Source organism: Carassius auratus, chromosome 25, assembly GCF_003368295.1.
Source record: "Carassius auratus strain Wakin chromosome 25, ASM336829v1, whole genome shotgun sequence".
Taxonomy (NCBI): domain Eukaryota; kingdom Metazoa; phylum Chordata; class Actinopteri; order Cypriniformes; family Cyprinidae; genus Carassius; species Carassius auratus.
The window spans coordinates 15,502,675-15,529,496 of NC_039267.1; the positions used below are offsets into that span (position 1 = coordinate 15,502,675).

Sequence of the window (26,822 nt, forward strand, 5' to 3'; positions counted from 1 at the left end):
GTGGCCAGATTCAAATCAGCAAAATAAAAGAAAAAGTGAAAAAGAAGAGTGTATAGACATAAATTCAGGTGTAAGAATATAGAGTTACAAATACATTTGTGTCTTTTAATGTATTTGTACAGATATATCTATATAGGCCTATGTGATTATAAACATATGCACTTTTGGAAAAGTTTTATATAAAAAGTCTTCATGAAAAGTTCGTTTTTTTCTGTATGTGTGGTGCAATAAATCACAGGGTACGTTCTGACTCAGGGTTGGGTACTCTGTATCATCCTAGTACTCTGATGATTGCTCTTGTGCAAATCATGTTCACATTCCAAAAGTGATATGATCTGTCCCCCACTTTTATTGCATTGTTGCCAATAACCATATTGTTCTGCACTGAATTATGTAGCTGGAATAAATATTAAGGGATGCTCATCTCAGCTGTTGTTTTAATGGAAAATTCCTACTATTGGTCAAACTGTTGAATGTAGGGGTGCACGATAAATATCGGCCGATAATTAATGCGCATTTCATCAGTAAAGCCGGTTCTGGTATATTCCATCAGGTGCGTGATTTCACATAGAGCAGCTGTTACTACACAGAGCTGTTGTTAACTGACTAGCTGCGCAAATAAAGGCTTATAATGAACGTGGATTTGTGCAGCTCATCAGTTAACAACGGCTCTGTTTAGTAACAGCTGCTCTATGTGAAATCACGCACCTGATGGTATTTACCGCTGATTAGAGAACCGGCTTTACTGACGAGATACGCATTAATTATCGGCCGATATTTATTGTGCACCTCTAGTTGAATGGTTTAAAGTTAAGAGGCATCAACAAAAGAGAAAATGTTCATTTTTAAGACTTTAAGAATAATCAAATTCAATCAAAACAGCTGAAGAAGGAATTTGATTATTGCCTTTTTTTTGCGATAATGATGATGAGACATCAACAATAACACTCAAATGACAATTACATTTGACTAAAATGGAATAACACATCATTTATTCATCATGTTACATACAATGTACATCATCTATATGTATTTTTGCATTCAAATAGAGAAACACAGAAAAGATGCAAAAAAGTACAGTACAGTAACTAAAAAAACACTAAAAGTGATTAATTTATCATAACTCCAAAATATCAGTAATCTGTTTCTGGTGTATGATTTTTGTTTTGTTTCGTTTCGTTTTTAATTTAGCTCAACTGTTGACTGCATTATAGATTCATATGACCTTAACTTTACCAACTAGTATTGGCAACTCATGCTGTTTTAAATGAAATAATGGACTCCAGTCCATTCAAAATGAATCAATATTGATGTTTCAGTGATTCATTGATTCAATAATATTGTCTAGAAGTTCTCATAGTGGTGAACAAAATGTGTCTGGTCGCGTTTGTTCTTTTGCTGGCAGGCCTTCTCCACATTCTTAGTCAGACCAGGAGGACCGCAGCTAAACACGCCGATCTTCTCCACCTTTAACAAGGAAACATCATCAGTGGTGTACGTGAGGTTGATATCACTGTCACAATGATCTAGTTAAATGACTTTTTAACCTAAAACTTAAAATGACTCCTTTCACAAGATCCCTTATGAATCACAGATATTTACTAATACATGAAGATTTAGAAAAATGCAATAGTACATGCCCTACAACTGTAAAGATTACTATATCCATAAGGATAACTGTAACGATGAAGATAACTTTAATAATAAACATAACTACAACAATAACTACAAAAATAACTAACGATAACTATAACATTAGAGATAACTATAACGATAGAGTTACAGTAACTATAAAGAAAACTGTGATGATAATGATAACTAACGATAAAGATTAACTAACAAAAAAGATAACTATAATGATAACTATAAACATAACTGTAACAATAACGATAAAGATAACTATAACAATAACTACAACGATAACTATACAGTAACTATAAATAAAAAGATGATAATGATAACTATAAGGATAACTGTATGATAAAGAACTTTAACGATAACTATACCCATAACGATAACTAGAATGATAACTATAACAATAACTACAACGATAACTATACAGTAACTATAACTAAAAAGATGATAATGATAACTATAAGGATAACTGTATGATAAAGAACTTTAACGATAACTATACCCATAACGATAACTAGAATGATAACTATAACAATAACTACAACGATAACTATACAGTAACTATAACTAAAAAGATGATAATGATAACCATAAGGATAACTGCATGATAAAGAACTTTAACGATAACTATAATGATAACTATAACAATAAAGGTAATATCTATAACTTTAATGACAACCATAACGATAAAGATATCTATAATGGTAACCATAACGATAAAGATAACTTTAATGAAAACAACAATGATAACTATAATGCTAAAGATAGCTATAACGATAAACATAACTATAATAATGACTATCGCGATAATTATGATTATAATGATAAAAATAACTATAACGATAAAGACATCTATAAGGATAACTATATTAGCATATTAGCATATTATATATTATATTAGCATATATTGGCAACTCTTTCCCTGCTAAACACAGAATTTTCTGTGTTTCCACTGTTATACACTAGGGGGCGCATATCCTGAACGTGCTGATCAAAAACACAGAATAGGAAGACGCAGTATGTAAGCATATGCATATGAAAAATAATGCAATCATCAACACTAAGCGCATATAAATGAAAACTGCCTAATGTTATAGTTATAATCCAGAAAGTGGTAAAGGCCTGTGCAAGCTTTGGGAGATTGAAGCCATCTACTGCATCTTTTCTTTGATACATTACTGAATTTGATCCAGATGTAGTATTCAATAAAAATGTTATTTTGTCAACTTCTCTCCCAAAATGTCAAATTTTTTATGGAAACCTACCTACATTCAAGTGTTGATAAAAACACAATGCTTGAAGCTAGAATAAAACTGAAAACTTATTAAAACTTATTATTATTTTTTGTTTAAAGTAGAGGGTCTAATCTTTATTTTGTTTTATTGCATGTTTAGATATTCATACCACAAAATATTCTGAGGGCCATGAAATTTTAGTGAAAATCTGCAAAAACACTGGTGGTGGCTAGCAACTTCTGTCAAAAATCTGGTGGAAATAGTTAACTGTAAAGCTTCATTGCATTTTAGAAGCAAATTATTTGGCTTCTGACCTCTGGATGAACTTCCTGTAGCGAACTGAGAAAAGCCAAAAAGGGTGGGCGGCCGAAGTGTGTGATGGAGCGTAGGCCGGTGAACAGACTCCTATTCCACACCCTCTGAAAGTGGCGCTCACAGACATACTTCAGAAAGAGAAAGAGTAATGATTTTACACCCAGCCATAACTTCATATCAGTTACCTGCTTTAGATTACATCACAGTAGTCCAGTTGAACTTACAATAACCTTATAAACCAATAAAAAACTCTTATCATTCTCAAATAAACAATGGATTTACCAGCATAGTGGTGCGGAGATCGAATTTCTCAGCCAGCTGAGTGATGTAGATGTGCACTGACACCAGCTCCTGAGCGTCCATGTCCTCCACCTCTCTTATGATGTCAGACACCCACTCGAACTGATGCTGAGTCCGTGTCACCCAGATAAAATACACCTAGAGGCACCATGTTAAGAGTCGTTAAAGTGACGTGACATTCAGCCAAGTATGGTGACCCATACTCAGAATTCGTGTTTTGCATTTAACCCATCCAAAGTGCACACACACAGCAGTGAACCACACACACACACACAGCAGCCATTTATGCTGCGGTGCCCAGGGAGCAGTTGGGGGTTCGATGCCTTGCTCAAGTACACCTAAGTCGTGGTATTGCACCCGAGATTCAAACCCACAACCCTAGGGTTAGGAGTCAAACTCTCGAACCACTAGGCCACGACTTCCCCTCATTAAAAACTCAATCATTAATAACAAGACATTAAAAACTTTTTGCACATTGTATTTTACCTTTTTGCAGTGAAATTTGAACTTGACTGAAGATTTGAACACCAGGTCTTTTAAGATGGAAGCAAAAGGTGTGACTCCAATCCCAGCGCCCACCAATACTGACACCTCATAGTCTGTCCACTCCTGATGGCCCTCCCCAAATGGCCCATCCAGATACAGCTGTCGACATACAGCAGGGTCTAGCTTTCAAATACTGTTCATTTGATCACAAAATTCTAAAAATGTAATTTTTAAACTCTTAAATGTGGAGCAACAGTGTGCTGTGGAGTCTCAGTTCAAGTGACAGAACAAGGATTAATATATCTGAAAATAAATTTTGTTGAATATAATAGTTTTGTCATTCATTTTAACTTCTAATTTTATGTACCAAATGTATGTACCAAATGAAGGGGCTCCCTGTATCGGTATCGGCACAGATAATTCTAAATAATCGGTTATCATATCGGCAGCATTCAAGTTTATCTACATCTATATTAACCGAAGACAAACTGGGTATCCTTGCCTTTGGATATCCTCCAAACTCCAGGAGATTTTCAGGGGTGTAGGCCTCTCGGAGTTTGCTGGTCCAGGGTCCCACTGCACGGATATGAAGGCTGAGGGTCTCCTCATGTGGTGCGGAGGTCAGGGTGAAAGGATGGTACTCATCTGTACCCAGCGCCAGGCATGCGATACGTACCCACTGTCCCGAGCGGTAGACAAAACCTTGTGGACGCTTAAATTCCAGGTAAGTTACACCTGGCAGTTCAGAGAAATTGAGAATCAAGTTTGTTATCAGTGCCACTAGTCCACTTTAGACATTCTACTTGCCATAAATAACTTTGGCAGGAAATATCAACTAACTTTCAAAAGACTGTTTATTTTATTTTATTTTTTAAGGTTAGAGTTAGTTTAAGTTCACATATAAAAGCAAAGTTACTTATAGTCAGTGTTGGGGGTAACAGATTTCAAGTAACTTGAGATATGTAATCAGATTACTTTTAAAAGTAACTAGTAAAGTAACACGTTACTTTTAAATGTATCAGAGAAAACATGTTACATTTTCAAAATAGTAATGAAAGTTACTTAAAGAGTTAGTTCAACCCAAAAATGAAAAGTCTGTCATTAATTACTCACACACATGTTGTTCATAAATAACAGAATTTCATTTTTGGGTGAACTAACCCATTAAAAGTAATACAAGACACCTCTCCTGTCCCCGAGTTGAGAGAGATTGGGAGTAAGTGTAGCGGGACTTCATTCAAGCTGAGACTTATTAATTTCACTTTTACTTTTAAAATAAACAAGCGAGCCCAGTTCAACTGACAAAAAGTAATAAAAAAAAATAATGTCTTGCTTTCGATAAAAAGTAACTATACTGTAAGTAATGCAATTAGCTACTTTTTTAATGGAGTTACGCAATATTGTAACGGATTACTTTCAAAAGTATCTTTCCCCAACAATGCTTATAATCATTAGAATGACTGTTGGGTGACCATCAAAATAAAGTGTTAGCAGATACTGAGCAGACAGTCTACTAATACTCTAATAATTCATAGTTGACAAAGCTGCAAAGTTACTTTTCGCTTGTAGAATGTCTAGAGTGGACTATTATAAAGAAAGTGTTACCTAATTGGAGATTTTAAACATCATTTTATTTTAAAATAAATAAAGTGAGTCCTGAATTCAACTCAAGGTTTCCTATTATGAGACGCCGTAAGATTTCAGAGCAATTAAAAGTGATCACGTTACAGCACATGACACAGCGCTGTGTGCTCAGGCCCTTGGAGAATCTGAGATAAAAGAGCTTTGTGATGGATCTGCTGAGATTATCGTCTACCTGAGGGCAGCAGCTCGGCTTTCACTACGGGGATCTCCACCTTCTTCCTGTTGAGGCTGATGAGCTTGTCCAGGAGGAAGAGGAGGCCAGGGGGGATCAGGTAGATGTGGAAGCGGGGCTCCTGGAGGAGGGCGTAGCTGCCGTGGATCACAGTCTGCCAAATGAGATGAGAGAGAAAGAGAGCAAGTCAGTTCCTGTGTCCAGTCCAGTCTTAGTACATAATACTGAAGCTCTAACACTCATTTATAGGTGCTTTTTTTCCCTTTACCAGGACATAGACGAGCACATATAGGTGGTGTGTGATCCAGAATCCTCTAAAGCTGATGCGTCTGAAATAGTGCGAGGCAAAGACATACATAAAGGCAAAAATCAACAGCAAAAGAACTCCAGTGAGACCTGAAAGAAAAACAAAACAGAGTGTTGCAGCAAACACACGTCTAGAAAAAATAATAAACCGACTCTGTAAATGTAATACTGAATATATCAAAACAACACTGAATGTGCAGCTTTACCAGGAACTGTCTTGAAAAACCAGAAGGTCCATTTCATTGGAAACTCAGACCTGCAAATGACCAACACAGAATTTAGGACAAGACTCCTGCACTAGTAGAGTTTCCTAGAGGAAACATATATTCTAAGAATATTTTAAGTTCCCATTAAAATGTTCTTTTTTTAATGTTCTTTGAACATTCACAACATTCCATGGTTACACAAACACTCTAGAGAACATTCCATTTTATGAAACCATCTCAAACAGTAGTAACACTAGCTGGGTTTCCATCCAAAGCTGCGAATTTAACTTATGCGCAAAATTGGAATATCGTACAAAACATTTGCGAACATATCACCGAGTCAAAGAGAACAAAATCGTCACTTCCTGATAAACTGGAACTATAAATCACTAAGAAAAGTAGGAGAAGCTACTGAATATAATAATTTTCACATATCATAAATTGCTTGCGGCTCAGAGCGAGCTGACGAAACACAATGATTGTGGTTATTTCTTTCGGAGGTGGATGCTGCTTGTCAGTCGTGCAAGACATTTCTGGGAGGCAATTATACAGAAATACTCTGATGACAGACATTGCTCGGGCATTTCTGAATGACCATAACAACATTTTAGATGCTGTGGTACAAGGTCGCTCCGCTGGTTAGTCAGGTTCAGTGTTGGGCAAATTACGCTGAAAATGTAATCAAATTACTGGTTACTCCTTTTAAAAGTAATCACGTTACTGTTCTGATTACTTTATTTCAAAAGTAATTAGTAAATAGTTACTTAATTACTAGTTACATTACTTTTTTTCTCTATGAAAGTTATGAAATCCCAGCATACACGTTCCAGATAAATATTTGTTATTAAAGCATCAACATTCACAGAACGCTGTTAATTTTAACTAAAGCAAGTGGCTGCTGCGTGCATGGTTTGGCAGAATGCAAGCAAAGAGCGCTGCATTTATAATCTCTAAAAGACATCTCAGTTCATCGCAATCTCACAAATCTTAGTTATAACACAATATGGATAATTAATATTTCATAATGTCTACGATTCGTGTGTTATAATGAGAGGAAACGTGAGCATGCTAATTTCAGCACTGCATTGCTCAAAATAGAAACTCTGCATACACTTGCGCCTGCTAATCGATAATATTTTATATTAGTTCATGTTGCTTTTGTGCAATAGATGAATAACAATTTATTTGTTTTATTTTGAAAATTATAGCGCGTTAGAATACTCCGTTACTAAAAAAGTAATCAAATTACAGTAACGTGTTACTAAGTAATGCGCTACTGCCCAACACTGGTGAGGTTTTACCTTCCCATAGCGCAAAGTCACATAACTTTTTTAATGCGCTAAGAGGAATTTATTCGCTAAATGCATTTCCATCTCCCATTATTTGTATTAACCTTTTATCGCACAAGTCAAAAACCACTTCAAGCGAATGTAAAAACGTTTTGTTTTTTTTATATCAAGCCATATTTATTCGAAAGTCAGTGTTTCCATCACTCAATTCGTCAAAATGTGTATAGAAGCAGGGTGATGGAAACCCAGCTACTTAAAAATTGTTTGATGAAGATCCAAGTGAAACGTTTCTTATGTCAATCAAGCTGAACATGAATTACCCATTGTTGGAGAACACTCTAGGAAACAGGCAGGCAAGAATGCTGAGGTCACTGATGCAGAAAACATAAACGTTGACCACATGACCCAAACTGTGAACAACTGGCACAAAAATAGATCAATAAATAAAATATTATATGAGCACATGTATTAATACAATTGATGTATGCCACATTATGTATTGGAACTTTGAACCCTGGTAATTAAATGAATGTGATTCACACACTGTATGCTATAAACTGCACAAATATGTCTTGACATACAAAGTGTTAAAGCATAATTACAGGGATATAACATTATACTGAATCATATCTGTGGTGAAATTCTTTTGAAAGGGGTGGTTTAAGGGAGAGTTTAAAAATTAAATGCTAGTGCATGTAGAGCGAATTGATCTTTTCTGACCTGAGAGGACAACAGCAACTATAGCCATGTGACGGTGAAGGTCGATGGCCGCATCGAATGGGATGTATCTGTTCAGAAAAGTCTCCCTGCACATGGTTATCAGGTTACGGCACACGGTGAGGAGCATGTAGGGAAACAGGAAGGAGATAGCGGCCGCAGAACCACGAGACACGAGCACACCCACCATGGAGGTCTCTGGGATGCCACTGGCGTGGGCCTGTAAACCATAATCTACAAACATTGCTATTGGTTTGTAACCATTAGTGCGGATCTCCAGTGTCACAAATTAGGAACTATTCAACATGATCACAATAAATCAAGTTAAGGCTTGAATATGCACAATACAATGTTCAGTGATGGAAAGAGAGAATATAAAGGGACACTTACGGTAGCATCTTTCCAGTGCTAGTCCAGCTGAGATCCCGTATATGATGACTATGCAAATGATATGTCTTCTGTAGTTTTCTATGAAGCGTTTGAACTGCTGGATCCATTGCTGCACTGGGTTTCTATTGTAGCGTTCTCTCTGAGGCCTCACATACACCTTTGGGTTGCTTTGTTCAATTCTAATGAGGGTAAAAAGAAACATATTAGGCTTTAACTAAGGTGGCTTGACAAAATCAAGACTTGTGTGGTTTTTTTTCGAAAGGCTAGACTGTCACTGGCACAGTCCTTCGGGCTGCTCTGATTCTCTGCTTCATCTCCACTAACACTGTCTACATAATATGTAAAAATCTAGTTATTTCTGCTACTGCATCAGTCTGTTTAATATTGTCAGTCAACTAAAGTTTATGACGTTCAAAGCGAAACCTGACCAATATTACATCACAGAATGCTGGCATCACTTCCCACAAATACTGGTTGCCACATTTCTCAATAGCCAATAAATGACGGGTTTCACAAAGGCTTAAATCTAACACCTAGCTGAGCTCCTAATGACCATACACATGTCAGAACACGTTACATAATGCTACACATGCTGTAAAATAACCACAGCAGAGATGTTATACATTAACGTCTCACTTCTTGATCTGTCTTTGACGAAGTTCCTGCTCTTGCTCCCCCTCAGGCCTGTGAGTAAGCTCTTCCATGGCTGAAGAACTACAAAACAACTTTAGCTGTTTTACCGTGTACCCATTTAAAATTTGTTTTATGTTATATCATTTTTATTTACCAATTTTTCTCAATGAAAGATACTCGCTGTTGTCTGGATAGTTTTTTCTTACCAAGTACTTCCATGCCTGGGAATACATGAACAACAGTTTCAAAGTCAAATGTGTCTGTGTTTGGGGAACTAAGTAATTTATGACATGGGGGATTAGAGCAGAAAGAAAAATATATCTTTAACCTTTAATATTGAGCTGAGCTGAATGGTCTCGCAGCAGAAAGTGAAAATCCTCCCAGGAGAAGGAATCTTTGTTGTCGAGACCTGCTGCCTGAAGCATCGCTGCTATACCATCCTCAGCCTGACTCTTAGATAAAGCACTTCCAGAGATATCAATGAAAGACCTGCACAAGACAAGAGGAAAAACTGGCTAGAAGAAAGAAGAAATCCTTCAGAGGAGTTATTGAAGTCTAAAAGTATAATCTGAATCTATAATTTCAGGTTATTATCAAGAAATCTTTGCACAAAATACTTTTGCTCTCTACAAGGCTCAAAAATTAACAAACATTAGAACCGACCTGAGTAAGGAAGTGAACTCTTCCTTGGACAAGAAGCCATCTTCTTTAATGTCATGCGTTGAAAACAGAAGCTTAGACTTCTCCTCGGGAGTACCTGGATTGGAAATCCAATCAAATCTTACCAACACAACACAGTAGCACCATAACACTGTGGCATTCTAACAACACAAAGTTACTTTGTAACATTGTAATGCTTCAACGTTATAAAATTGTAACATCCTTACAACATACAGTAGCAAGGCGATTTTGTAGCATTGTAGCATTCTAATACTGTAACGTTGTAACATCACAACACCAAAAAATAAAAAAAATGGTTAAATCATGTCACAAAAATGTAACAAGGTAAAGTTGTAACATCATAAAACTTTAACATTGTGTAACATTGTAACACTGTAAAAGTGTCCTAATCCTAACCATGTCACTTAAAAAAGGTTATATCATGTAACAAAAATGTAACGAGGTAACAAACATTGTGGCATTGTAACATCATAAAACTGTAACATTGTGTAACATTGTAACACTGTAACCATGTCACTTAAAAAAGTTTATATCATGTAACAACAATGTAACGAGGTAACATTGTAGGATTGTGACATTGTAAAATTGTAAAAGTGTAACAGCCTAATAATGTAACAAAGTAGCTTGGTAGCATTGTAATATCGTACAACTGTAACGTTCTAAAACCTGATAAATGTTTATTAAAATTCGAACAATGTAAATTTATAGCATAGTAATAAGCTTTGTTGAGACTGCCAGCCCAAATTCGATTTAGTGCATTTCCAGCATCAGTGACTGTCCACACAGTGTATTGAAACTGTTCATATCCAATTTGTGTGTCCATAAACGCTCTTTCGTTTTAAGGAATGCGCCTTGGTTTCTATGGTAATGCCATTGCGATGTTATGCCTATGCTAAAAACAACAATAACAGCAATACAGTTTGCAATACAGATGTTGTCTTATGACATGACATGTTTATGTTTTACGTGGCAAGAGAACGTGAAAAAGCTATGCTAAACCCGATCTGACTGGTCAGACTGAAATGAATTTCAAGAAATGCGATTTGAATAGGATTCCAAACCATATAGGAATATGATTGGATTTCAATCGGATTTGCACAAAAATCGGATTTGGGCTGACAGTCTGAACGAGGCTATATTCTAACATTGTAACCCTGTGAAAGTGTTAAACATCCTAACGACATAAAAAGGTAACTTTGTAGCATTGTAATACCATAAAATTGTAACTTCAGTAACAAGGTAATAGCAAGGTAGCTTTCTAGCATTGTAACATTTTAACACTATTATATTTTAAAATTACGATATTGTAACGAAATGTAACGAAACATTGCACTGCAATACAAAAGATTTGAACAACCTCACCTCTCATGAAAATGACAATAACATCCAGGAACTCCTGAAACGAAAGGTATCCGTTACCGTCCTTGTCAGCCAGTGTGAACATGGACTCCACAAAGAGCGAGTCAGGCTTCAGACCGAGCACGCTGGCGAATTCAACTCGTGTGAGCTCACACTGTAAAGCTTCTCTGGTCCTACAGCTCAAGTCTCCCGCGTCACTTTTATCAATGTCCAAGACCTGCGGTCAAAAAACACATGTATGATGCTACTCCACCACTTAGTGACACTTTATCAGCAGAACGAAGACAAAATGACCTTGCAGACACATGAAGAGACAACATACCTTTGAAAAAGCGTGCTTGAAGAACGTCTCCACAATCTTTTCCCTCTGTTCTCTGGTGACTGCATCTCTGAGAATCTCTTTCTCACTCATTTCCATCACGGTGAGATTCTGAATTCTGCCCTCCAGCTCAGAGCGCAGGTGACCCAGGAACTCTGACCTCTGGCCAACGTCCTCAAAGAACAAAACCTTTCGGACAGAAATCCAGCATCTTAATGTCTCATTGAGCATTAGATGAATGATGGCAACAGACTGAACTCCCAAATTCCTACCAGATCATACTCTTTGGGGATCTTCAGGAGCAGTGCACGATGCTGGTGGTCATTGGATATTAACACATTGAGGTGGTCTTGATCGCCCAAGCTGTGAGAACTGAGAAGAGACCCATTCTCATCAAACATCTGGAGTACGGTCTTCTCGTTGAACACAAGTGTGACTTGTTTGGGTGCTGTAGTGTGCCCCAACCACTCTTTGGCTGAATAAAAAAAAAAAAAATGCAATGACAGAGGTTAATAAACTCATCTTCACTGGCACTTCAGACCAATGTGACACTGCATGTGATATTACTGACCAATAGTTTCATGTGCAGGTTTCTTGTCTGTGGTGGAACCTCTGAGCTTCTTCTGGAATCGTTTGTATCTGGCTGTCCGGACATGAGCAACGACACAAGCTACGATGTAGCTCACTGTCGAGAGATCAAGAAAACATTAAAAACAATGAAAATACTGTACATAAATATTATTATATAAAAACTGTATTATTTATATTAAATGCTATATGTGAATAATATTATTTAAATGTATTATTTTAGACGGAAATTTGCACAAAGTTTAATCTAGCTTAATAAATAAATACTGTTGTTATATATTTTTTTATTTTAAAACAAAATAACATTCCAATCTTTCTTAAACAAAATATGAAAATACATAATTATATAAAAATACTATTGTTTGTATAAAATTTTATATTTAAAATACTATCATTTAAAATTCTAATAAAGAAGACTATTTTTAACTCTATCATCCAATAAATAAACTATTATTAGACATATGAATTATTTTAAATGGAAAATACACAAAATTTGAGCTAGATAAAAATAAATCAATTAATAATGTTATCTATTTTTTACTTACGAATACGAATATATGAAATACTGTTATTTAAAATTCTTATAAATAATACTATTTTAATACTATAATTAATAAATAATACTATTATTCAACATTTTAATTGTTTTCTAATACAATTCACACAAAGATCCATTCCAATATGTTTTTAATAAAAGGTCATATTATTATTATTATTTTAAATAAATATATAATTCTTATTATATAAAATACTATAAAGTTTATATCTTCTGTGGTTTAATAATTAATGCAATAAACAAACAAACTTTTATAATTCCAGACCAAATGCAGTTGTCTATAAATATATGAAAATGCAATTTAACTTTAATAAATTTATAGCACACACACAAACAGACAAATGACACTGACCAACAGGAAACAGGAAGAGCACCACCACTGTTACACCAAAACCAGCCTGGCTGCTGCTGTCAAAGTAACTCATAGAGGAGGCTTTTGTACAGGGGGGAAGATCGGAGAATGTGATTGGCTGAGGCTGGGGGCAGGGATCACCTGCACAAAAAAGCCCAATATAAACACATCACAGCTGTGTAATATGATTTTTTCCCTGAGTATGTTGTTAATGCATTTGGGTTGCTCATTACCGTTCAGCCAGAAGAATACATTCCTTTGAATGTCGCCCTCCTCTGCACTGGTGACCTTCAGAAGGACATCATGAAACGTGGTGTTACGAATGGCTTGGATCTCCTCCTCAGTGAACAACCTGAAAGGAAGGATATCTTTCGGGATTTAGTGTGCTCATCTGACCAAACTGATATGGCTTCGAGTAATCGTCAAAGGAAAATGTCCCACCCATTTTGTTTGTTCTCAAACCAGAAGCGATCAGCGTTTCTTATGCGTTCAAACTGATCCAGGATGATGGTGGAAAACACTGGACCTGGTCCTTCCTGGGATTCTAGCAGGCCGCCCACAAATAGATCTAGTCTGGAGGTATCATTCTCATACAAATCTGCCAGCTCCCTTAACAACTGAAAAACGGTTTTAAAGAAACAGATATATTTGGACTGTGGTGGTTGGTGATTTGTTATTGAGAGATTGTCGCTGCTGGCTGTAACAGCACCTGTGTGTTATTCAGTTTAGGGTTGATCTCGTCCCAACTGTTGACCGGCCGCATGTTGAGGCTCTCTCTGATCTGATTATAACTGGGCAGCCCGAAATCACGCCCCCTCTGGATGGTCAAAGCCACTGCATCAGAGCGCGAGAACCGCAGGGGGCCGTACATGTAGTCTAATGGAGAAAAGGAACAGAGAAGATGTCTTAACCAGCAGATTGTCTTTGATGCCATTGAATTATTTGAAAAAACCAACCTCTGAGATCCTCCACAATGATGTTGTCCTCTCGCTCAGCGATCTGAGAAGCCATGCCCATTATTAGCTCATCCACATCCTGACGGGACTGCAGGTTTGGATTCTAAAACAAATAGAACTTGATGATATAGCAATGTCATCTTTTATTTTATTGCATACTATAATTTTATAATAATTTTTACAATTCATTTCAAATGTAATAGCATGGTTGCATAATCCAATCCAAACCAAACCCTGTTTATCATGACTCACATTTCGGTTCCAGAAGGTGTTGCATAAACGCAGGGCAGGAGATTTACTTGCATCATTGTTCACAGCGCTTTTGTAGTGGCATGTCCTGTTTCTGAATCCCAAAATCACATTTCAGCACAATTTTAGACACAAAGGAGGATTTTATATATACACTATCAATTGGAAGTCATTACAATTTTTGCTGTATTTTTTATCCAAAAACGTCAGCATGATGTCAGTATAACGCCTTATATATATGCAAAAAAATTAAGTTTAGCAAAAGAAAATTTAAGTATTGAGGAAAATAAATTAGCTTTTTGCAAACAAAAATAAAGAATTGCAAAACATAAATGAAACAGCGCGACAGCAACCATGACAAAAAACGAAACCAAAAAGACTCGAGTTAAAAAAAAAATAATCTTACAATGACAGTAATTTATTAATTTATGGCAGTAGTTATGTAAATGAAAAACGAATTCGCGATCGATATGAAACTTGAGTCGTAGACCTCTTTAATGATGTAAGTTATAGTTTATGAAGTGAATTGCATTATTTTACATTAAAACTAGTGTGAGCAAAGAACGCTTCTGTGCGCTGGTGTCCTCCCACAAGTTAAGAGATTTTAAATAAACACTTGCAGTTAGCCAAATGAAACAATACACATTTTAATGCTATAAAATTGTGCACATCGAGAGAAATTAACAGCAGATGTTCACGGCAACAACTTCTTTAACTTAAGCCAACACTGCTAATACAGATACATTTGTTAATAAAGTAAATAAAACGAAAACATGAATATTGTAATGCTATTGAATAAAAAGAAACGATCCACTTGAAAGTCTCGCTCATCATGACAGGACCTGGATCGGTGAGCTGTGTCTCGGGCCGATGACATCACTTCCAGGGAGGCATGTTGTACACGCCCCCATCCCTTGACTCCACCCCCAACGTCAAAACAGTGCCACAAAGAGAGACGTGCAGAAAAATAAAGCACAAAGGAAAAATGGTATCGCAAGCTCAAACTAGACTGACACGCAAAATACAAGCAGCGTTGCAAATAAATTAATAAATATGACCATGCAAAATATGTATTGCAAAATCATTGCCTTCGTGCTGTTTCATTTATGTTTTGCAATTATTTATTTTATTTTCCTCAATACTTTCATTTGCAAAACATTTTTTTGCATATATATACATCTTTAAATTGACTCCATACGTCAGCCTTGGTGAGAATAAGAGACTTCATACCAACCCCAAACATTTAGTGTAAGTTGAATAGAAATCCTTGAAAGTTACTATGTCAATGGTGTTTTGCAATGATTGAAATAAATGGCTTTCAACTCATCAGTTTAACAAAAGTGATTTGGGAAATGTACCTTTTATATACAGCGGTTGGAACAAGAGTCAGCCAGTACCTCACAGCAGCAGCTTCAAACTCAGCAGAGATCCCTGGATCAACATATTTCTGATAACCTGCAGAAACGAGTCATTTCACGACATATATCCCATTATTAGCTCATCTTTTTCACTAACCACTGTGAACAGTACTGCCCACAGCAGAAATGACATACTTGGCATCTGTTACACTGTAATGACGTAGATGTCAACGACATGCTGTCGATTGCGAAGCCGCCTGCATTTTACACAAACCATGAGAGAGATCTTAACCGACCACAGGTTAGTCTCGTGTAGCCAATCTTCTGACTTGTGGCATGAGGTCATTATTGAAATTACAAATAAAAAAATAATTTGTTAATCTCCACTAACATACATATTTTTAAATGAATGAAACTCAAGTTGTAGTGTGACCTTCAGACGGTCAGTGAACGGACTGTGGTCAGTGGGTGTGCCGTCTGAGGCTTAGACAAACCACAGACTACTGGAGCATGTGCGCACACACACACACACACACATAGAAATCTCACCTGGATAGGAAGTCACTGGTTTTCCCAGATGGGCCGGCAGCCACTCATAGAAAGCTATATTCTGAGGAAACATCGATCATCAAATCAGAAATAAGAGTGATATATCATTATATTTATACGCCAGTGTTCAAAGGAGATGTGAAGTGAAGGATCCTGCATCACACTCCTCCAAATTGGCACCTGTTGCATGAAGTGAGTCAGTAATAGAGGATCTGCTTTACCTGAAATGTGGCAATAACCTTCTTTCGGGCATTTTGGAAAAGCTCTTCGTCTGACCAAGAGGGGTGTTCCTCATGCAGTTTGGAGGCCAGGTAATTGTGGTAACGAAACCAAATAATTCCCTCAGTGACCGTAAAGATGTTCTCATTGGCCCAGGAATTCCCGAACTCTGAGAACACACAAAACCAGCAGCTGAAAACAACTTGCAACATTTCCATAAGCCCTCTCTGCATGAAAAACCCAAACTAAACCTGCACAAAGTGAAACATTACTCCAATACGTATCTTGTTCGCTTGTACTTTATTGCTAAGTGTTTTGCTAGCGATGAAGCCATTTACAATAGATAAATAGATTATTTAAAAAAAACGATGGTCTATTGGCATCATATTTTACGTGCCATACCTCATATCGGTATTATGTTTTTAATTTTTTTACAGTAACATACGGCAACATGTTGTTATGGGTTTTAGCAGACGCATGCTCATACAAAAGAATTTAACCTGGTGACGACCTAATTAGCGGCGAAATGATTAAAATTTTTACCTGAATCCCTTTTACCAAATTTACCATGATAACCAGTATTAAATCACGATAATTACTTTAGTCACAGTTGCAACAATACCACTCTAGTATTTATTTAATTATTCAATCATTTATTTATTATAATTATTATTTTTATAATTATTTTTTATTTTTATTATTTATTTATTACTTTATTATTATTATTATTATTGTTATTGGATTCATTAAATTAAATTTATTATTTATTTATTTATTAATATGTTTATTTTTTTTTCAATTTATGTATTATTTATATGTTAGTCCATATATAAATAAATATAATTATTATTATTATAAATCCAAAGTAATATTCATGAATAAGTCTATTTATTTATTTATGCATATAATACATTGATTATGTATTTGTCCAAAATGAAATAAAATGGGTAACAGACAAACAAACTAATGAAACAGTTATCCATTAAGAAAATAAAAAAGTACTTATTTTCCCATAAAAAAAAAAAAACAACAGCTACAAAACAAACGAATGAATGACAAAGATTATGAAAGCTTCTCAGTGTTTGCAGAGGGTGATTTTGAAGCAGTTTATAGCAGTTACATAATTGCAGTTACTAAAATGCTTTAAAGGAACCTGTGGATACCATGGTATAATTTTGTAAGGGATGTTGCAAGAAAGCATGAATGCAAAATATTCCAAGTATTATTAGACAAAAATTCCTAGGTTAGCCATGTGACTACAGACCATATGTGGTCATAAATAAATAGATGTAATACATCTTAAAGCAGCAGCTCCATATGTTACCGTAGAGCTCCTGTGAGCCGGGGCTGGTGCTGGGGTCCGGCGCGCTCCACATGAGGTAACCACTGCTGCTGCGCCGGGGCATGTCCTGTGAGGAGCCTGACGCTAGCAGTCCTTTGGAAAATGTTCTCAAGGCATCACACCATGAGCTGGACGACCCATAGATGGAGCTGCCATCTATCCATGCTGTCACATGATTCACCTGAAACGAATTATGCGTAAATCAAAACCTCAGCAGATACATTCTAAATCCTATATGATCTATTGCGTCTACATACACACCTGTGTGCGAGGATTGTTAGGACTATTGCCTGTGCTCAGATCCCAATCTGCTCTCTGGAAGTGGAGCAGGACCGGTTCAGAAGAGTCAGAGCCAAAGACAGGATCTTCTTTCTGGACTTTAATATGCATAAATTCAGGAGGGCAACCAGGTCTTCTGGACTCTGAGATCTCAGACCACACATGGTAACCTAACGTAGTGATAAAGAGCATGTGTTAAAATGGCCATCATGAGAATTTAAATGATCTTATATCGGGAAAATATCTACTGAAATCCTTAAAGAACTCTAAAACGGGTTTAAATTCTTAAAGGGATAGTTCACCCAAAAATGAAATTCTGTCAATAATTACTCACCCTCATGTCATTCCAAACCTGTGAGACCTTCGTTCATCTTAGGAACACAAGTTAAGATATTTTTGATGAAATCCGGGAGCTCTCTGACCCTCCCACAGACAGCAATACAACTGAAATGTTCCCAGGTCCAGAAACGTAGTAAAACAGTCCATGTGACATCATTGGTTCAAACTAGGGGTGTCTCTGACTAAGGATTTTCAGTCGAATCGGAATTTTAGAATCTTGCTGATATATGACTGATAGTCGAATCATATGTTTGGGGGCGGGGCAAAATACATTGAGTCAAGTCAGACATTCGACAGCCATAATTACTGATGTTAACACGAACAGGGAAAATGTGTAACAAGTGCCTCGCAGATACAAACGGGGTAAATAATGTTTTCATAAAAGATAGTTAACACAAAACGTCAGCGAAACCCTAACAATTCACAATTTTTACAATAGTGCTATCATTATATAGTTAGCATATATGAGAGAAGTTATTAATGTTCTTCATTTCTGTTTTGAGCTGTGCGCACTGAAGATGACCAGTAGAGTGACGCATACGATAGCAAGTTTTTAATCAATGGGATTAAACTCATTCTTTCATGTAGAATATGCTACGTTGTTTATACAACATAAAATGAACGTGTCTGCGCGGCTCTAAATGCGAACTCCTTTTGTGGACGCGTTCTTCACGAAACATTGCGCTCAATGTGTTCAGCATGCGTGCTTTATACTGAACGTAAACAATGCTGATTACATTGATGCAAATCTGATTTAGCTGAATCGCAGCTCAAGCAGTTAATCAAGACTCACTTTCAGACACCTGACAAGACACTCTCGAAATGAGCAAAAATACCAGCGTATCTGATCCTGTCACGCTGGTTTTGCCAAATCATTCCATCACTCCAACAGTCACTGAACCGACGAAAAAGTTACGGCTGGACACTGATGAGCTGGTGATATGCAAATGTGAAAAACAAACACTTGAATGAAAGGCCCAAATGAATGTTCTTATGGTTTTCTCATTGCTCATGTAAAAAGGTGATCTGAAGAAGACTATTTTATATTCTTTATATGCTTTAGAAATGTAAAACATCCATGTTTCACTTCATTATTGGGTGCTTTAATAATTAGCCTATATCTGTGCTTACGTTGCATCATTGCATGATTATGTAAATTAACTAATTAATCAGTTATTTGAACCAGTTATCTGAAACCAGCTGTCCAAAAGAACCAGTTGGCAAAAAACAATCGGATTTCTCTCTGTTACAGATAGCAACATTATAAATAATGATCAGTTTCTTGCACAGACTGATCACTTCACTTCATAAGACCTCAATGTATTAGAAAGAGCCACAGGTATTCATATTGTGTTCCCTGATTTGTGTTTTTGACTTTCAAAATGATGGAAGCCGCTGACTTCATCAATCTCCAAGTGCCACAGTTTCAGCTAAAAATCATTGTTCTACTCAAGGAAAAAAGTCACCTATATCTTGGAAGATTTGAGGGTAAATTGACAGCGCATTTTTCATTCTTGGGTAAACATTAACTTGTGAACCTCTGCAATCTAGCTACATTTACAAGCAGCCAAATAATCTGTTTATTGGTGGACTGAAAAGACTTCAATGAAACCGCTCAATTGATCTAGAGATGAAATTTCAATTAGATTGAAAGAGGAGGTGAAATAATGAAATAATCCAATCAAAAATGACAAAAAAAAATAGAGCAAGTAAACACTTGAATCTGACTATTTTCCCAATCATATTCAAAAATATGTGCTATTCCAGTTGACTGATTCAGTCCATTTTGTGAATGAATCATTTAACTAAAAAATTATTCCTTTTTTTTTTAGGCCCCGTCCACACGGAGACGCGTTTCTATGAATACACACATATTTTTTATCGGATAGGCGTTTCATCCACACGGATCCGGCGTTTTCGTAAAGTGAAACTGCTATTTTTTGAAACCGGGTGCCAGAGTGGATAAATTTGAAAACGCCGTCTTTGCGTTTTCGTCTGGACGGCTAATCCGTTTATTTTCTGAAACGATGCCGTCATCAGCCCACGTCTCCCCCCTAGTCAGACACCTCTACGTCACGTAACAGCAACAAAAACATAAACAAACACTGAACGATTGTCTTTTTATTAACTAACATTAACACTGATTAATAAATGTATTGTTCCATGTTCGTTTGTGTACCACGCGCAAGGTTTATGAACATAGTCCAAGTCTTCTTCTCCGTTTTTAGTGTATCTCTGTGGCAGGATTACAGCGCCACATACTGGTCTGGCATGTATACTACATTTTGCGGTTTCGTGTGGACGCGGATATTTCTTGAGACGAGGAAAAAAAAGATCGGATTGGGGTAAGCTCCGTCTCCGTGTGGACGGGGCCTTAGTCTTTGCTTGTTTGCACTTTTTCTTCGCTGCTGTAACTTGGAAATTTCCCCATTTTGGGAGATGAATAAAGGTTTATCTAATCTAATCTAAAAGGATGAATGATTCCTTGTAAACTAGACATCACTACTCCTCTTATGAGTAATTTTATAGTGCTTTTGCATCTGTTCTGAAGCTTGAATGTTACAGTTCCTATTCAATTGCATGGAAAAGAGATGCTAGCAATTTCTTGGTTTTTGTACCATGAAAGAAAGGTCTGGAACAGCATGAGGGCAATTAAATTGTACAATTTTTATTTTAATTGGGTGAACTATCCCTTTAAGGTAAATTACACTCAGGATGTCTTTATTAAAATGTGAAACTATAATTAAAGGGCTGGCTCTTCAATCAACAGGTCGTGCCTTGTTTAAATGAAAGCGTCACTCACCGAAGGCCACAGAGAGAACGCTTTTGTTACTGTGGGACATGAGACCGGATTGGCCACTCATGGCTATGTTGCTAATCTGGCGAGGGTTGGGCAGGTGTGGTTCCTGTCGGGGCAGATAAACGCCATCGCTGTACTGCGCCGGAAAGAGCCGGACCAGTGCTGCATCTGCGGGGAGAACATCCTGATGTTTCTTTCCTTCATTTTTTGGTAAAAAGCCTAAACGATGTATGAATTCATTCACCTGCAGCCCCTCGGTCGTGATCTGCCAAATTATTATACCATCCATCATACCTTTGAACTTCCCAGGTAATGGCAGAATTGGCACCTGTTTGGTTCAAGATCAAAGGGAGTTTTGCAACACTACAATAAATGTGAATCATCATATAATGTTAGTTAATGACGTAATCATTTATTTCATACACATTCAAGCTGTTCTTAAAATGTCCCAAGGATTTATCTAGAAATTCAAAATCTAATTTACATCATAAAATGTCCCTCAAAAAATTAAATACAAGAATAGTAACTTTAGTAAATAAATAAACATTCAAGATTAAAGAAAAAAAAAAGACGTTTTTTGACGAGACTTTTTGTTACTAAACTTTTTTTTACAAATATTTTTAAATAACCTTGACTGAGGTACAGTTTATTGAAATACTTCACAGTAACTTTCATGAATAACAGTAACTCATATTAGATATACAAAAAGCTGGAAATTCACGAAATTCACAACGCGAGGTTCAGAAATCTTAGACCATATAGAAAATACTGTCATTTTTTTCTGATTAAAATGCATAAAAAATTTGAGAGGTCCTCAGGACTGGTAAACTGAAAAATAAGTTTAAATAAAATCGTTTTTTTTTTCATTTCAAAATTACACTGAACTCAACGTAAATTGCCATTTCTTTGTAATAATTTGTTATAATTTACCAACAATTTCTGAGTGAAAATGGTTTCTATACCATATTTTTCAGTGTAGATATAGACAGACTTCTACTCACCAATAGCTGGACAGAGAACAGACAGTGCAGTTAAAGTTCTCCAGAGTACCTCACATAAACCCATTCTGGCAAACCAATGAATGAAACACCTCTTCACACAAGAGCACTTGACTTCAGACTAGAAAACCGCTGTGAACAAGCAGACACAACTTTCCTTTAAAGACCGACAAATCGGCAACTTTAGAGAACACATTAAGGCAATTAAAATCTAAATACAGTCACACCTCTAGAGAGAAGCAGACCTCACCTGTGCGCGAATAGATCTGGATAGCAGCGAAAACAAAAGGAAGAGTCCGACCCACATCCACACCTGCCTGTTTCACACTGGATTTATGTTGGAGGGCTGGTCATGCGCGGTTGACTCCTCTCTTTTGGGAATACCAATCAATGCAAATCAAAGCTGTTATTAGGAAGTGCGATCCTTTAAAAGATGAGCTCCGAGAGGATCATCTTATTTCCAGGACACATATTTTCCCGTGTTGTTTCGCGGCTCACGTTGCGTCCACAGGTGAGTTGCAATGCGGCTTTTTTCATGAGGGTAGGGATTTCTAAATGTCTATTAAGTAGCATCAAGTTCTGTCAGACTATGAAGGAAGATCCATTGTGCTTTGACGACCGGTTATCATAGGCTACATCCTCGTTCACGTTCAAAATCACCTCAAGGTGCGCTTACCTGGACCGGGTACCTGAGCGGGACCGTTTGCTTTATAACGGACTGATCTGAGGAGCGCTTAGATGTATTTATTGTATATAAATGAATCATTTATTTATTCATATTTTAAGTAATTTTATAGATTTTAAAGACAGATCTGATGTGAGAGAGGTTGAATTATGGGGGTTGCTTCCGTAATGAAGGCAACATAGCCCTATTTCAGGGGGTTTAACATTTAAATATTATTTTTAACTACAAGCTTTTGTTTAAAAAGGGACGAACATTTTTTTTACCGCTAAAGTTAGAGCGCGAATTTCAATTGGTTGTTCAATTGGAGGTTTCTCAAGCATGAGTTAAATTTCAACAAAACATAAAACTGTTATTATTTAGCCTCTTCTTACAGTTTCACATCTCACAAAAAAAGTCTAAGAAACTTCCACTAGCTGCCAAAAATCCGCTCGAGTTCGGGTTTCGCTAGACTTATTTAAATACGGGCCCTAAAATTTGGACCCCCTCAAAGTCACTGTATAATTCGCACACTAGACTGTTATCTGCCATCTTCAGGTAACTGAGCCTCTGGCCAACACTGTCCTGCTTTCAGCTATAGTTCTCGCCTGTGGAGGGAAGATGACTTTCTACGATGGCATTTACCCGTTTTACCCGCTACAAAGGAGCCCGTTCATCGTCGACATCAGTCTGCTGGTCGTGATCCTGGTTTTCTCGGTTCTGGCTGTCAGTTTCCTCTTCATTCTTCCGGGAATACGTGGCAAATCGGTGAGTGAGTTGGATCAGTTTGTCTAGAATACCTATACAGCTTCATAAAAAGGATCAATGATGAATAAGAATGTGAGATAATCTAACGGTGAAAGCTTTCTAAAATTATAGTTTAAATACTTTTCAAACGAGTTTGGAAATCCATGAGTCTCAAATTGTGTAACCATCAGGTAAAAGTTTTCAGTGTAAGCTGAATTGAGTTCTCAAGTACATAATTTCATGTAGCCCTATTTATTTATATTTTCTAACCCTATTTTTTATTTACATTTTTTTAGGGAAATACAGATTACATTTCTGTGTTCGTTTTTAAACAGTAAAACTGTAAACTTTTTAGACTAAAATTTACATATCTGAAGTATTGTTTGTCAATTTAGTTGAAATTTTTATGCAATGGTTAATTTACAAACCTAGCAAGAAGTCTGGGTTTATATCAGTACTTCATATCAGTCAAATATATATAAAAAAATAATAATTAAATAACATTGCACGAGAGAAAAGAATGTTAAAATAAAATTTCTTCTTTTTCAGAGACTGTTCTGGATGTTCAGGATAACCATTAGTTTATTTATTGGAACAGTTTTAGTAGGTGAGTATTTCAAGTATTTTTAAATAAGTAAATTAATCGGGAAATCTAGTTGTTGCTAGATATGTTTATATTGGCCTCAAAAATATTCTCCTATTTAACATTCATTTAAAACGTATGAATTAAATTTGGATTAGACAACATACACTGCTTGAGCTTTCCTCAAATTTCACGAATTTTTCAACATTTAATCAAGGTCAAGGTAATTACCAGTGTCTTTCATTAAATTTAAGTGGTTTGGTTTGACATGTTTGTGACAGAATGCAAGTGAGTAAGAGTCTAAAAATTCAACTGGAACAATAGGCATAATTAGCCTTTAATTCCAGTTATCTTGTGTTATTATAATAGCTGCTGAACTTGTGTAACATAGCCTACATTTTCATTCCATGATCTTCTTGTCCACTCCAGCATTGAATTTTACTGGAGACTGGGCTGAAGCCAGCGTGAAGGCCAACGCCAGCTACAAATCCTTCAGTAATGCTGTGGTGTCTGCTGAGGTGGGACTTCATGTTGGGCTGTATGGCATAAACATCACACTTAAAGGTAAACCTTACACGTCGTCAATACTTATAGTACAATTTTCAAGAAGATTATTACTCCAATTTAGGTTTCATGGGTTCTTTCAATATCCGTTCCAACAGGCGAACCAGTATCGCAGATAAATGAGACCATTGACTACAATGAGATCTTCAGGTGGTCGAGCAGCGTAGATGAGCAGTACGATGACGCGCTGAAGCGAGGTCTTCCCAACCCCATCCTTTACATCGCAGAGAAGTTCACTCGCAACAGCGCCTGCGGCCTCATCTACCAGTACAGATACTCAGGCCGCTTCGCCTCAGCCAATCTGTGGTAAACCAACACACAGACACCACCTATGTCTTACTGTAGTGTAAAGAAACCCCATCCTATTCAACAAATGCAAACAAGCTAAAGTACAGAATGGCCTTCTCCCACAGGACGGCTTTTTGCTGCTGGCTCGTGGCCAATATCCTCTTCTTAATGCCTGTCATCCTCTACGCCGGGTACATGATGATAGCCACGGCCGCTTTCATCTTCTTCTCCATGGCTTCCTTCTCAACTATATTCAATGTGATCCCATGTGACTTCAGTATAGGTGCAGAGTCCTTAAAGACAGATTACAGCCATTCCTTCTGGATCGCTTTGGCTACAGGTAAATGCTTCTTACAGGAAAGGGCGCCACTCTCAACTATAGGAAAACTATAGGAAAAGATATCAATGTAATCTGTGGTGCCAATACTTTTGGCAAACCATATTAGTTATACAGGTCTTTAAAGAACCATTTTTATTTTCAGTCCGAGGAACCTTTTTGTGCAATATTTACTTTTAAATATAAAGGTTCTTTACTGGCATCTGAGGTTCCATAAAGAACCTTTAACATCCACTGAAGCTTTCAATTCCACAGAAGATTCTTTATACTGGAAAAAGGTTCTTTAGATTATTCAAATGTTCTTCACACTAAGAAAAATGGATCTTTTAGGAACTGTTTACAGCAAGGTTCTTTCGGGAATCCAAAATGGTTCTTCTTTAAAAACCCCATTTTGGAACCTTTATTTTAAGAGTAAGAATATTCCAGATTTTCAAAAAATAAAAGTTCCAGAATTTTCACAGTGATGTCATAGAACAACCCAAAGAACCTTTATGTGGTCAGTTCTTTGAAGATCCATTTTGTGATGAACATAATCTGAAGAACCTTCTTCCACTATAAAGAACCTTTTGTGCAAAGGTTCTTCATGGACACATCAATGCCAATGAAGATTTTTTGTGTGTGTCTGGTGATTATTTTCAGGTTTGCTGTGCGCTGTGATTGGTTTGGTGGTGGTGCTACTGGATTGTCTGTTTCCTGCGAGGATGAGGGAGGTGTTCAGTGTGGGCGTGGACAACGAGGATGAAGAATGCCACACTGGTGAAGGCTACCTCAACTCAGGCTTTCTAGAGGGAGTGATCTATGATGACGACACACAGACGGGAAATGTCTCCATGTCTCAGCAGATCACTACATTAACAGTACGTTTAAAAGCACAAAGAAATGCACTGCAGTAACATTTTCAGAATAGAAAAAAAGATTTGGTCATTTACTCACCATCGTGTTGTTCCTGTATGAGTTTCTTTCTTCAATGGAACACAAAAGGAAATGTTTTCCATGCAATAATAGCATATTACTATTTACACCAAAATCGTGCAATGAAGTGTTTTAAAATTCATTTTTTTGACGTTTGATTAATTTTTTCCCCCCATTTTTTACAGAGACTTTGATGGGCGGTTTGATGTCATCTACAACTACTACTTGAAAACTTTCAGACTGAATTGCTGGGAGCATCTGTACATAGAACTGTTACTGATCCAGCTGTTCTATACAAACTGTATATTCATATGTATATATGTACATAACACGACAAAATAACATACAAATTCTACAATGTGTCTGTTTTCATTATTTCTATTCCAGTTCTTTTTAGTCAAATGAGATAACATTTGGCAATACCACGACTAAGTTCATATCCACATGAGCATAATTCG

At 36.6% G+C, this 26,822-nt stretch overlaps 2 protein-coding genes across 2 annotated transcripts; one reads left to right on the top strand and one right to left on the bottom strand.

Moving 5' to 3' along the window:
* Window positions 1–997: 997 nt before the first annotated feature.
* On the bottom strand, window positions 998–22,400 carry LOC113043483 (dual oxidase 1-like). Its single transcript, XM_026202905.1, has 33 exons — window positions 22,276–22,400; window positions 21,519–21,602; window positions 21,278–21,442; window positions 18,118–18,305; window positions 17,839–18,037; window positions 16,517–16,683; window positions 16,296–16,356; window positions 15,747–15,843; window positions 14,392–14,482; window positions 14,140–14,242; window positions 13,893–14,059; window positions 13,625–13,800; window positions 13,417–13,535; window positions 13,184–13,324; window positions 12,259–12,372; window positions 11,960–12,162; window positions 11,691–11,876; window positions 11,372–11,585; window positions 9,992–10,085; window positions 9,657–9,817; window positions 9,483–9,549; window positions 9,332–9,409; window positions 8,696–8,874; window positions 8,309–8,539; window positions 7,909–8,008; window positions 6,300–6,349; window positions 6,056–6,183; window positions 5,788–5,941; window positions 4,474–4,706; window positions 3,972–4,130; window positions 3,468–3,623; window positions 3,185–3,313; window positions 998–1,467 (listed from the first exon to the last, which is right to left on the bottom strand). Exons 1-33 carry the CDS (start codon window positions 22,337–22,339, stop codon window positions 1,345–1,347), a joined length of 4,581 nt encoding a protein of 1,526 aa, XP_026058690.1. The 5' UTR covers window positions 22,340–22,400; the 3' UTR covers window positions 998–1,344.
* Window positions 22,401–22,575: 175 nt separating this feature from the next.
* LOC113043891 (dual oxidase maturation factor 1-like) lies at window positions 22,576–26,691 on the top strand. The gene is made up of 8 exons (XM_026203471.1): window positions 22,576–22,783; window positions 23,529–23,701; window positions 24,230–24,287; window positions 24,693–24,827; window positions 24,926–25,133; window positions 25,241–25,455; window positions 26,092–26,309; window positions 26,550–26,691. The coding sequence occupies exons 1-8, from the start codon at window positions 22,663–22,665 to the stop codon at window positions 26,556–26,558; spliced, it is 1,137 nt and encodes a 378-aa protein (XP_026059256.1). The 5' UTR covers window positions 22,576–22,662; the 3' UTR covers window positions 26,559–26,691.
* The last annotated feature ends 131 nt before the right edge of the window (window positions 26,692–26,822 follow it).

Bases quoted from the DNA above. Each gene is read 5' to 3' on its own strand.
- LOC113043483 (XM_026202905.1), bottom strand. From the start codon at position 22,339: ATGGGTTTATGTGAGGTACTCTGGAGAACTTTAACTGCACTGTCTGTT. The intron at 14,483-15,746 runs GTACATTTCCCA...TTTGGGATTCAG, and splicing joins CCAACCGCTGTATATAAAAG to AAACAGGACATGCCACTACA. The intron at 14,243-14,391 runs GTGAGTCATGAT...TATTTGTTTTAG, and splicing joins ACACCTTCTGGAACCGAAAT to AATCCAAACCTGCAGTCCCG.
- LOC113043891 (XM_026203471.1), top strand. From the start codon at position 22,663: ATGCAAATCAAAGCTGTTATTAGGAAGTGCGATCCTTTAAAAGATGAG. The intron at 22,784-23,528 runs GTGAGTTGCAAT...TCCTGCTTTCAG, and splicing joins GGCTCACGTTGCGTCCACAG to CTATAGTTCTCGCCTGTGGA. The intron at 25,456-26,091 runs GTAAATGCTTCT...GATTATTTTCAG, and splicing joins CTGGATCGCTTTGGCTACAG to GTTTGCTGTGCGCTGTGATT.